This window comes from Bombina bombina, chromosome 12 (genome assembly GCF_027579735.1).
Source record: "Bombina bombina isolate aBomBom1 chromosome 12, aBomBom1.pri, whole genome shotgun sequence".
Taxonomy (NCBI): Eukaryota; Metazoa; Chordata; class Amphibia; order Anura; family Bombinatoridae; genus Bombina; species Bombina bombina.
In genome coordinates this window covers 100,413,038-100,425,432 of record NC_069510.1, presented here as the reverse complement: position 1 = coordinate 100,425,432, position 12,395 = coordinate 100,413,038, and the positions used below count along the sequence as shown (strand labels likewise).

Genomic DNA, 12,395 nt, shown 5'->3' with positions numbered 1-12,395 from the left:
ATAAGGTTTTGTCACTATTTCTCCAACATTGGTGTGTCCGGTCCACGGCGTCATCCATAACTTGTGGGAATATTCTCTTCCCCAACAGGAAATGGCAAAGAGCACAGCAAAAGCTGTCCATATAGTCCCTCCTAGGCTCCGCCCACCCCAGTCATTCTCTTTGCCGTTGCACAGGCAACATCTCCACGGAGATGGTGAAGAGTATGTGGTGTTTAGTTGTAGTTTTTTATTCTACTATCAAGAGTTTGTTATTTTAAAATAGTGCTGGTATGTACTATTTACTCTGAAACAGAAAAGGATGAAGAGTTCTGTTTGTGAGAGGAATATGATTTTAGCAGCAGTAACTAAAATCGTTTGCTGTTTCCACATAGGACTGTTGAGATGAGAACTTCAGTTGGGGGAAACAGTTAGCAGACTTCTCTGCTTAAGGTATGACTAGCCATATTTCTAACAAGACTGTGTAATGCTGGAAGGCTGTCATTTTTCCCCTCATGGGGACCGGTAAGCCATTTTCTTAGTCTCAAACAGAATAAAGGGCTTAATATGGGCTATAAAACCGGTAGACACTTTTATGGGCTAGATCGATTGCTTTATTTGGGCATTTTATACAGCTTGAGGTTAAAATTCACACTTTATAACTTTTGGGGAAGTTATTTTCACGGCAGGCACTGGCTTAGACACCTTCCCAGTCAGGAAGGGCCTTCTTTGTAGTAGGCAGAGCCTCATTTTCGCGCCATTACTACGCAGTTACTTTTGAGAGCAGGACATGCAGCTGCATGTGTATGGGTCTGGAAGTAGTTGAAAAGGTCCCTAGAAGGCTTCATTTGGTATCGTATACCCCCCTGGGTTTGGTAAAGTCGCAGCAAAGGCTGTAGCTGGGACTGTAGAGGGGTTAAAACTATAAACGGCTCCGGTTGACATTTTAAGGGTTAAAGGTCTGAAATTTGGGGTGCAATGCTTTGAGTGCTTTAAGACACTGTGGTGAAAATTTGGTTAAGATTGAACAATTCCTTCATAGTTTTTCACATATTCAGTAAAAAAGTGTGCCCTGTTTAAAATTTAAAGAGACAGTAACGTTTTTATTTTAAAACGGTTTTTGTACTTTATTGACAAGTTTAAGCCTGTTTAACATGTCTGTGCCTTCAGATAAACTATGTTCTGTATGTATGGAAGCCAATGTGTCTCCCCCTTCAAAATTGTGTGATAATTGTGCCATAGCGTCCAAACAAAGTAAGGACAGTACTGCCACAGATGGTAATGTTGCCCAAGATGATTCATCAGATGAAGGGAGTAGACATAGTTCTACATCATCTCCTTCTGTGTCTATACCAGTTATGCCCGCGCAGGCGACCCCTAGTACTTCTAGCGCGCCAAGGCTTGTTACTATGCAACAATTGACGGCAGTAATGGATAACTCCATAGCAAATATTTTATCCAAAATGCCTGCATTTCAGAGAAAGCGCGATTGCTGTTTTAAACACTGTAGAGCAGGAGGGCGCTGATGATAATTACTCTGTCATACCCTCACACCAATCTGAAGTGGCCATGAGGGAGGTTTTGTCAGATGGGGAAATTTCTGATTCAGGTAGAATTTCTCAACAGGCAGAACCTGATGTTGTGACATTTAAATTAGAGCATCTCCGCGCACTGCTTAAGGAGGTGCTATCTACTCTGGATGATTGTGACAACCTGGTCATTCCAGAAAAATTGTGCAAGATGGACAAGTTCCTAGAGGTTCCGGTGCACCCCGACGCTTTTCCTATACCCAAGCGGGTGGCGGACATAGTGAATAAGGAGTGGGAAAAGCCCGGTATACCCTTTGTCCCTCCTCCTATATTTAAGAAATTATTTCCTATGGTCGACCCCAGAAAGGACTGGGGGAAGTTTGTACACTAGCCAAGCGCACTACTATTCCTATCGAGGATAATTGTGCTTTCAAAGATCCTATGGATAAAAAATTGGAGGGTTTGCTTAAAAAGATTTTTGTACAGCAAGGTTACCTCCTGCAACCTATTTCGTGCATTATTCCTGTCACTACAGCAGCGTGGTTCTGTTTCGAGGAACTAGAAAAGTCGCTCAGTAGAGAGACTCCGTATGAGGAGGTTATGGACAGAATTCATGCACTTAAGTTAGCTAATTCCTTTATTTTAGATGCCGCTTTGCAGTTAGCTAGATTAGCGGCGAAAAATTCAGGGTTTGCAATTGTGGCGCGCAGAGCACTCTGGCTAAAGTCTTGGTCAGCGGATGTATCTTCCAAGACAAAATTGCTTAATATCCCCTTCAAGGGTAAAACTCTTTGGGCCAGAATTGAAAGAGATTATCTCAGACATCACTGGGGGTAAGGGCCATGCCCTCCCACAAGATAGGCCTTTCAAGGCCAAGAATAAGTCTAATTTTCGTTCCTTTCGCAATTTCAGGAACGGACCGGCCTCCAACTCTGCAGCCTCTAGACAAGAGGGCAATGCTTCACAAACCAAACCAGCTTGGAAACCGATGCAAGGCTGGAACAAGGGTAAGCAGGCCAAGAAGCCTGCTGCTGATACCAAAACAGCATGAAGGAGTAGCCCCCGATCCGGGACTGGATCTAGTAGGGGGCAGACTCTCTCTCTTCGCTCAGGCTTGGGCAAGAGATGTTCAGGATCCCTGGGCACTAGAAATAGTTTCTCAGGGTTATCTTCTGGAATTCAAGGAACTACCCCCAAGGGGAAGGTTCCACATGTCTCACTTATCTTCAAAACAAATAAAGAGACAGGCATTCTTACATTGTGTAGAAGACCTGTTAAAAATGGGAGTGATACACCCAGTTCCAACTGTGGAACAAGGACTGGGGTTTTACTCAAATCTGTTTGTAGTTCCCAAAAAAGAGGGAACCTTCAGACCAATTCTGGATTTAAAGATTCTAAACAAATTTCTAAGAGTGCCATCGTTTAAAATGGAAACTATTCGAACGATCTTACCTACAATCCAGGAGGGTCAATTTATGACTACCGTGGATCTAAAGGATGCGTATCTACATATTCCTATCCACAAAGATCATCATCAGTTCCTAAGGTTCGCCTTTCTGAACAAACATTACCAGTTTGTGGCTCTCCCATTCGGGCTAGCCACTGCTCCAAGGATTTTCACAAAGGTACTCGGGTCCCTTCTAGCGGTTCTAAGACCAAGGGGCATTGCAGTGGCACCTTATTTGGACGACATTCTGATACAAGCGTCGTCTCTGTCAAAGGCAAAGGCTCACACAGAGATCGTTCTGGCCTTTCTCAGATCTCACGGGTGGAAGGTGAACATAGAAAAAAGTTCCCTGTCTCCGTCAACAAGAGTTCCTTTCTTGGGGACAATAATAGATTCTTTAGAAATGAAGATTTTCCTGACAGATGTCAGAAAGTCAAAACTTCTAAACACTTGTCAAGTTCTTAACTCTGTTCCACGTCCTTCCATAGCTCAGTGCATGGAAGTAGTAGGGTTGATGGTTGCAGCAATGGACATAGTTCCTTTTGCGCGAATTCATCTAAGACCATTACAACTGTGCATGCTGAAACAGTGGAATGGGGACTTTACAGACTTGTCATTGTCACGACCGACGCCAGTCTAGTGGGCTGGGGCGCGGTCTGGGACTCTCTGAAAGCTCAGGGTCTATGGTCTCGGGAAGAGTCTCTTCTCCCGATAAACATTCTGGAACTGAGAGCGATATTCAATACTCTCAGGGCTTGGCCTCAACTAGCAAAGGCCAGATTCATAAGATTCCAATCAGACAACATGACGACTGTTGCTTACATCAACCATCAGGGGGGAACAAGGAGTTCCCTGGCGATGAGAGAAGTGACCAAAATCATAAAATGGGCGGAGGATCACTCCTGCCACCTATCTGCGATCCACATCCCAGGAGTGGAAAACTGGGAGGCGGATTATCTGAGTCGTCAGACATTCCATCCGGGGGAGTGGGAACTCCACTGGAGATATTTGCCCAGTTGATCCAATTATGGGGCATTCCAGACATGGATCTAATGGCGTCTCGTCAGAACTTCAAGGTTCCTTGCTACGGGTCCAGATCCAGGGATCCCAAGGCGACTCGAGTGGATGCATTAGTAGCGCCTTGGACCTTCAACCTAGCTTATGTGTTTCCACCGTTTCCTCTCATTCCCAGGCTGGTAGCCAGGATTAAACAGGAGAGGGCCTCTGTGATTTTGATAGCTCCTGCGTGGCCACGCAGGACTTGGTATGCAGACCTGGTGAATATGTCATCGGCTCCACCATGGAAGCTACCTTTGAGACAGGATCTTCTAGTACAGGGTCCATTCGAACATCCAAATTGAACGCTTGATTTTATCTAAGCGTGGGTTTTCGGATTCTGTGATAGATACTCTGGTTCAAGCCAGAAAACCTGTAACTAGAAAAATTTACCAAAAAATATATCTGTTGGTGTGAATCCAAGGGATTCTCATGGAGTAAGATTAAAGTTCCTAGGATCCTTTCCTTTCTCCAAGAAGGTTTGGATAAGGGATTATCAGCGAGTTCTCTAAAAGGACAGATTTCTGCTTTATCTGTCTTGTTACACAAACGACTGGCAGCTGTGCCAGATGTTCAAGCTTTTGTTCAGGCTTTGGTCAGGATCAAGCCTGTTTACAGACCTTTGACTCCTCCCTGGAGTCTGAATTTAGTTCTTTCAATTCTTCAAGGGGTTCCGTTTGAACCTCTACATTCCATAGATATCAAGATGGTATCTTGGAAAGTTCTGTTTTTGGTTGCTATTTCTTCTGCTAGAAGAGTTTCTGAGTTATCTGCTCTGCAGTGTATTCCGCCCTATCTGGTGTTCCATTCAGATAAGGTTGTTTTGCGTACTAACCCTGGTTTCCTTCCAAAGGTTGTTTCCAACAAAAATATTAACCAGGAAATAGTTGTGCCTTCTTTGTGTCCGAATCCAGTTTCAAAGAAGGAACATTTGTTACATAATTTAGATGTAGTACATGCTTTAAAGTTCTATTTAGAAACAACAAAGGTTTTCAGACAAACGTCTTCTCTGTTTGTCGTTTATTCTGGCAAGAGGAGAGGTCAAAAAGCTACTGCTACCTCTTTCCTTTTGGCTGAAAAGCATCATCCGATTGGCTTACGAGACTGCCGGACGGCAGCCTCCCGAACGAATCACAGCTCACTCTACTAGGGCTGTGGTTTCCACATGGGCCTTCAAGAACGAGGCTTCTGTTGATCAGATATGTAAGGCAGCGACTTGGTCTTCCCTGCACACTTTTGCCAAATTCTACAAATTTGATACTTTTGCTTCTTCGGAGGCTATTTTTGGGAGAAAGGTTTTGCAAGCTGTGGTGCCTTCCGTTTAGGTAACCTGATTGGCTCCCTCCCTTCATCCGTGTCCTAAAGCTTTGGTATTGGTTCCCACAAGTTATGGATGACGCCGTGGACCGGACACACCAATGTTGGAGAAAACAGAATTTATGCTTACCTGATAAATTACTTTCTCCAACGGTGTGTCCGGTCCACGGCCCGCCCTGGTTTTTTAATCGGGTTTGATTAATTTCTTTCTTTAACTACAGTCACCACGGTACCCTATAGTTTCTCCTGTTTTTTTTTTTCTCCTGTCCGTCGGTCGAATGACTGGGGTGGGCGGAGCCTAGGAGGGACTATATGGACAGCTTTTGCTGTGCTCTTTGCCATTTCCTGTTGGGGAAGAGAATATTCCCACAAGTTATGGATGACGCCGTGGACCGGACACACCGTTGGAGAAAGTAATTTATCAGGTAAGCATAAATTCTGTTTTTTTGCCAGATGAACATTTATGTGTTTATGTGTACACGTCTGTAAATACATATATACACATATAAATACATATGTACACACATAACCAGAGTTCTGAAGTTTAACTGTTACGCAAGACAAAAAAGTTGCACTAAACACATAATTACATTTAAAAGTACAGTTAAACTCATTAACACTGTCCAATAAAAATTATTTTAAAAATATTGCATATAAAATTTATAAGGGCTCAGATATGAGGTCTCAGAAAAAAAAGATTGCAAAGGGCATTAACATATAGATACATAAAACGGATATATGTATGTGTGCATGCAACTTTTTTGTTTTGCGTAACAGTTTCAGGGCGCTGAGGTTGCGCTATCCTGAAACGCGTTATCTTGCCCTTAGTGTTTTTGATGATCCTTCATATTTCCAGATATTCATCTGATTTTTATAATAATCAGGTTTTGGCCCAAAGACCACTTGTATAGAACACGTATAAACCTCTTTGCAGGCAAAGCTATGTGTGTGCTCTGCTGGTGAGAGAAGGCTTATCCACCAAATATAGCTGGATTTCTGCAGCATCTATCACTACTAATAGTTTCTTTGAATGTAGCAAAGTCTGCTGTTTTGTTTAACACCAAAAAGTCCAAAGAAGTAGCAGCACCACTTGATTAAATTTTCTAACTTGTTATTGGGACATCACATACACTTGTCAGCACGACATTTCAGTCCAACTGACCTTAATCATGTTGCATTGTGCGGACATGTTTATGTGATGTCCCAATAAACATTTTGAAAATTTGATCAAGGGTGCTGCTGCTACTTTAGACTTTTTAGAGCTTATCCCCCATTATTCGGTTAATATAGCCATAGATAGGCTGTTTCATTTAACCATATAACTCTTACTAGACCTTACAGTAGCAGTTTACCATTAGGGTGAGTCTTAATAGGAACCGATTAAGATAGAGGTGGACAGATGGGAGATGACAAAACCACAACTCTTACAAGGCCACTTCTCCGCTTGGTGGCATGTGCAACATGGGGGAGGGGGGTCTGCTAGGCACCCAAAACTATAAGGTGGCTGTGTCTACTCCAGTCTGATTGCGGGCCAACACAGATCCCGGACTCGCAAACCTTTCAGTGCATTTTCCCACAAAAGTCGTCATGCTGGTATGATAAGGCTGAACATTAATGAAAGGATCGTACAGACTGGAGACTGGTCTGATCATAAGATCACATTAGCTCCCTTTTACATGAAAGCAACTTCACAATTTCAGGACCAGATAGATATCTTGGCAGCAATGGACTTTTACAGGAGACCAGTCTTGCCAGATTTTGATGGCTTACTCAGTCCCGAACTTTCTCTCTCCCATATTGCAGAAGAACCACCTTCTGTGAGGTTGAGCCTGGAGCCAGGCTCTTTTTACTGTGAAAAGCTGGAAGTATTACACTGTCACACAGTCTGTCATAGAGACACAATATTATATACACACACAGTATTGGTTAAGATATATCTAGATATATTACACCCTTTTAATGCTCAGACACATACCAACCATGTTTTTGTTTTTTTCTTGTGTCTCCATAAGCTTCAGCTGAAGTATATACATTATTATTATTATATTTTTTGCCATACTATGTTTTCTTGCATTCTCTATGGGGTACTATATATGTACATATTTACCTTCTAATAGCCTGCTTTTACGATTTGGAGGGGCCCTAGTGACTACATTATTTTAGGAGGTTCAAGTAATTCTTCTACTATGACACAATCGAATTGACCACCAGTATATTTTCAGAGGCCTATAAATTTTCTTAGCAAATTTTCCTCAAATTATTTCTCCTCCTGCTAGATGTTTACTTTTGTTTATTGAGGCCCAGAAGTCGCCTTATCTGTTAGGAGGTAAAAACAAACTTGAGGTTTATTTATAGATAGTTGAAATATGTTTCTCTGACATTATCTAACGGACTAGCATTCTGTAGCACATTCTACACAAAAAGGGCCTGTGCCTCAGATAGGGGTTGTAATTTTGAGAAGGATTTATCAAAGCAATTCTCCTAAAATTGCACCTATAAATCCACATATGATTGAATCCTCTGCTTTATTAATGCAAAGTGCACCTAAAATTAGGAAACTCCAACTATACATTCCTCGTATTCGCCAAGGCGTACCAGTGCGCTTAAAAAGTGTTTTGATTTGCTAGATTTAGTCACATTTCCTAGAGTCCGCCTTAGCATTACGCCAGATAACAATTTATAAAAAATGTTGTGCCTTTGGAGAACGCAAAGGTCTCCTACAAATACGCCCATTATAGTCCTCCATAGGTACTGAAGAGAAGAGCATTAGAAATCATTATGTCCTTTGAGCTTGTCATGTTTACATCTATTTCTGATGGAGTACTTTCTGATTCTACCAGGTATATCTTTGACTACATGCATTTGCCAAATATAGAACACAAAATAGCCCCACAAAGAACAATTTTTTTTTAACAATTTAGATGTGTTATGGTTATATAGGGTCATTATTCTAACAAAGTTAAAGTAAAAATGTATTGTAGTAACACACCAAAATGAATGCGCAAATTCGCCCCATGTAAAATGCGACTGTAATAGATTACTTGAAGATGGCAAAAAATACTACCTAAAAAAACACATTATCCCATTAGTAATTAAGATGATCTGTGGACTCATTGTGTCATTTAAAAAGAAACACAGGTTTGAAATGATAGTAAATCAAAACTTCCTTTTATAACGTGGAGAAAGTAATAAAAATCAGCCCCAGCTCGCCTTCCAAACAGCCCAAATGAATAAGTGCAATTTTTTGATAAACTTGTGCGCACCGCTGCGCCTCTCTAAGGGCGAGCTGCAGAGAACTCTGAGAAAATTCTCTTAGCCCTTAATAAATCTAGTCCTTTGAAGTGTACTTGAAAGAGGGCTGCTCAACCATGTTTTGGATAACCCTGTAAATTATTTTCTTGTGTACACGTGAGATGATATAATTCTGTAACATTTATAAGAGATGTGAATGTCTCAAAATGTTTAACTATTTTTTAAAGTAAAAATAAGAGGGAAAGTGACTTGTTTTGATTCTGATGAGTTTCTGGGTGCTCTACACAAACCTTGGTAACAGCGGCATGAAGCTTTACTTTTTTTTAATGCTACTTTTTAATTAGACTTTTCCCCTTTTATATGTAGGTATCTGGAGTATATGCGTATCCCGCATACGGATCCTGTAGAGCACGAGTTCCGGTGGGGACCACGAGCTTTTAAAGAAACCTCTAAAATGAAAATCCTCGAATTTGTTTCTAAGGTGAGTTTATTTCATTATCTATATCGGGGGTCAGCAACCTTTGGCCCACCGATGTTTTGGAACTACAATTCCCATGATGCTCAGACAGCCTAAAGCAGACATCCTCAAACTTGGCCCTCCAGAGGTTTTGGAACTACATTTCCCATGATGCTCAGCCAGGTGATATGCTGGCTGAACATTATGGGAAATGTAGTTCTAAAACCTCTGGAGGGCCAAGTTTGAGGATGTCTGCTTTAGGCTGTCTGAGCATCATGGGAATTGTAGTTCCAAAACATCTGGGGGCCCAAGGTTGCTGACCCCTGGCCTATATTGTCTATAAATGCAGCAGTCATAGGCTTTGTATGAGCCTGGGCTACAATCCTACAGAAATATTAAATAAAGGGATCTGAACTCTCTGTCCACCGATTCTTGTTCTTAACTTCTTATTTCAGATTCAGAAGAAGGATCCCAAATCATGGGCATCCCAATACAAAGAAGCAGTGGAGGAGGCGTCTGGAGCAGCTCGGACTTCTGGCCATTAAGAAGTTTGTTTTCTGTGGCTAATAAACTGGCAGGGTGAAGCAGGCAGCTACATAACTTCTACAAGACAGGGAGACATACACTTTTTGTATTATAGAATTTTTATTAAACAAATACAGCATTTACCACGTACCTTGTAAAAAGCTCTGCATTGTGGCAGGGCTTCTCTTTATTGTAGATGACCTGGTATTGGGGGCTCCCAGTAGTGAAGACCCCCCATATATACCCAGTTATTACAAAAAACTGACAGCAGAGCAGCCTTTTTATGGCAGATGACAATTATTTCATTGGTTACAAATAAAGGCAGCTGAGGACAAATTCCCTTACAGAGCTTTACTTGTATACTTGTTACTTATTTGTATATTTGTTATTTTGTTAAATAAAGTTACAGAACATCCTCTTGGTCTTGTGGTTATCTACCCCAGAAAGCCTTTTAAGTAGTTAGTGAAATAAAGAATCTGCTGGTGGGAGGGCAGCAAGTCCTATAGCCTCTACAAAGGAGGTCACTACGTGTGCCTTAGGAACACTACATCTGCGACTTTACTCCAGATACCAGAGTTAAATAAAAACAAGTTACAGGGCAGATTGAGCTCGGGTGCTGCATAAAAAAACAAATATATATATATATATATATATATATATATATATATATATATATATATATATATATATATATATATATCTATATATCTATATCTCCTCTGCTCTGCCTTAACCTACAGACAAAAGGACATTATTTAGCATCCTAACAACTATTCATAAGCTTGAAAGAAAGGAGGCCTTCAAATACAGAGGAAAATGGAGGCTGCTCCTATGGCAAATGATTCCTACAGTCCTGAGATAGCAACAGGCTATGAGCAGAGAACATGGGTTTCCACCCGGTGCAAACCAGTGATTTCTCTTGTTTGTGCGTTTAGAGCTAGGAGTAACCACTCCTGAGTATTTTATTATCCAGCTGACACTGGTGGTGAATCACTGTGGCTTCTCTGTTCCTCCAGCCCAGCCATCTGGTTATGTGACCTGTTGATCAGTCCTATTTAAAAATGCTCAGGAACAGTTTCCAGGGCTTTCTCCGGATCACGAGTCACATCCACGTTCTGAAAGAATAAGAGAAATTTAATAGCACATAAACCAAACAAATTACATTTTCTTATTTTTACAGATTTATTTTGAAAAAGCGCATTTCCCTTTTTATACAAAGCTGCCACAGTCGGCACATTATGTTGTGCAGTAAGTCGTTTAAAAAGCTCAGTGACTCTAGCGCTTTCTCATGTCAATACCGATTGATCATTTTGTTAGCAGTGAGATGGCTTTTACTGCAACACTGAAATTGTTGAACTTGTTTGAGTTTAAACTCCTATATGTTTGCCTAATAAATTTCTAGTTCAATGCAACACTTATCACTGAGTGATGGGGTTTCTGCTGCACCAAAAATAAATGTTCTAGTGGAGTTTTCTCTGTTTAGCAGCTAATTTATATGCACTTACAGCATAAACCGTAGCTTTAAATATATAGGGCTACTTTATTTTTAAATAAGATGATTGTTTCTTATTTTTGGTTGATATGTGGTGTTAATAAAGGGCATCAGACATTACCTTGTGCAAAGGGACTAGGTAAAAGAAAAATAAAGTACACAAACGTGTGTGTGTGTGTGTTTATATATATATATATATATATATGTATATATGTATATATATATACACACACACACACTTTGTATTATTGCAAAGGGAAAAGTTTTTTTTTTTTTTGTGCACTCAAATATGCATATATAGTATATAACATAAATACTTTTGGGTGTTACAACACAACTGATTCTACAGTAGACAGGCTTATTGTCTGATTGGGATGAAAACCAGCAGGATACAAGTAAACACTGAGCAGCCATACTATGAGTATTATGTGTAATACACAATTGTTAATATTGATTTTTAATCAATGCTATAACATTCAATATTTTAAATATGAGAAATGTGGCACAACTGCTCAAAAATAGCTACAAATGACAAGTATGAGATGAGTCATTCTAGAACAATAAACAGAATCATAAAAGGTACAAACTGCACCAGATAAACTTTCAATCCAGAATTTTACTAAAAATGTCCACTATCTCCCCCCTCCCAAGCTATTGTTTACTAGTATTGATTAGTATCCACTATACAAACCTCTATTTCTTTCCAATGGCATGGAGAGTCCACAAATCCATTCTAATTACTAGTGGGAATCAACTCCGGGCCACCAGGAGGCGGCAAAGAACACCCCAGCAAAGGCTTTAAGTATCTCTCCCACTTCCCATAAACCCCCCATCATTTTTTGCCTTTGTATATCATAGGTGCGAAGATGGTGTCTGAGGAAATGTAAACAAAAAAGGGGGTGAGGGAGCGCCTAATAAATAGGCTTAAGTATACTAAGAGATCTCAGAAGAATGAGAGAGCAATAAAAGACAAAATAAAGTTGATACACAGGTTAAAGGGACACTGAACCCAAATGTTTTCTTTCCTGATACAGATAGAGCATGACATTTTAAGCAACTTTCTAATTTACTCCTATTATCAAATTTTCTTTATTCTCTTGGTATCTTTTTGAAATGCAAGAATGTAAGTTTATATGCCAGCCCATTTTTGGTGAACAACCTGGGTTGTCCTTGCTGATTGGTGGATAAATTCATTCACCAATAAAAGAAGTGCTTCCAGAGTTCTGAACCAAGAAAAAAGCTTAGATGAATTATTTTTCTCCAACATTGGTGTGTCCGGTCCACGGCGTCATCCTTGTGGGAATATCTCTTCCCCAACAGGAAATGGCAAAGAGTCCCAGCAAA

The 12,395-nt window shown here is 40.5% G+C and overlaps 2 protein-coding genes across 7 annotated transcripts in view; one reads left to right on the top strand and one right to left on the bottom strand.

The window, feature by feature from the left end:
- Nucleotides 1-9,974, top strand: part of LOC128642740 (non-structural maintenance of chromosomes element 3 homolog) — a 37,406-nt gene extending 27,432 nt beyond the window's left edge. For all 4 annotated transcript variants that reach the window (XM_053695523.1, XM_053695524.1, XM_053695525.1 and 1 more), the window contains exons 10-11: nucleotides 8,944-9,058; nucleotides 9,490-9,974. In XM_053695523.1, coding sequence (XP_053551498.1) covers nucleotides 8,944-9,058; nucleotides 9,490-9,579 — 205 coding nt within the window. In that variant the 3' untranslated portion in view covers nucleotides 9,580-9,974. The remainder of the gene's footprint in view (nucleotides 1-8,943; nucleotides 9,059-9,489) is intronic.
- Nucleotides 9,661-12,395, bottom strand: part of PFKFB1 (6-phosphofructo-2-kinase/fructose-2,6-biphosphatase 1) — a 177,511-nt gene continuing 174,776 nt past the window's right edge. For all 3 annotated transcript variants that reach the window (XM_053695522.1, XM_053695521.1, XM_053695520.1), the window contains one exon: nucleotides 9,661-10,674. In XM_053695522.1, coding sequence (XP_053551497.1) covers nucleotides 10,615-10,674 — 60 coding nt within the window. In that variant the 3' untranslated portion in view covers nucleotides 9,661-10,614. The remainder of the gene's footprint in view (nucleotides 10,675-12,395) is intronic.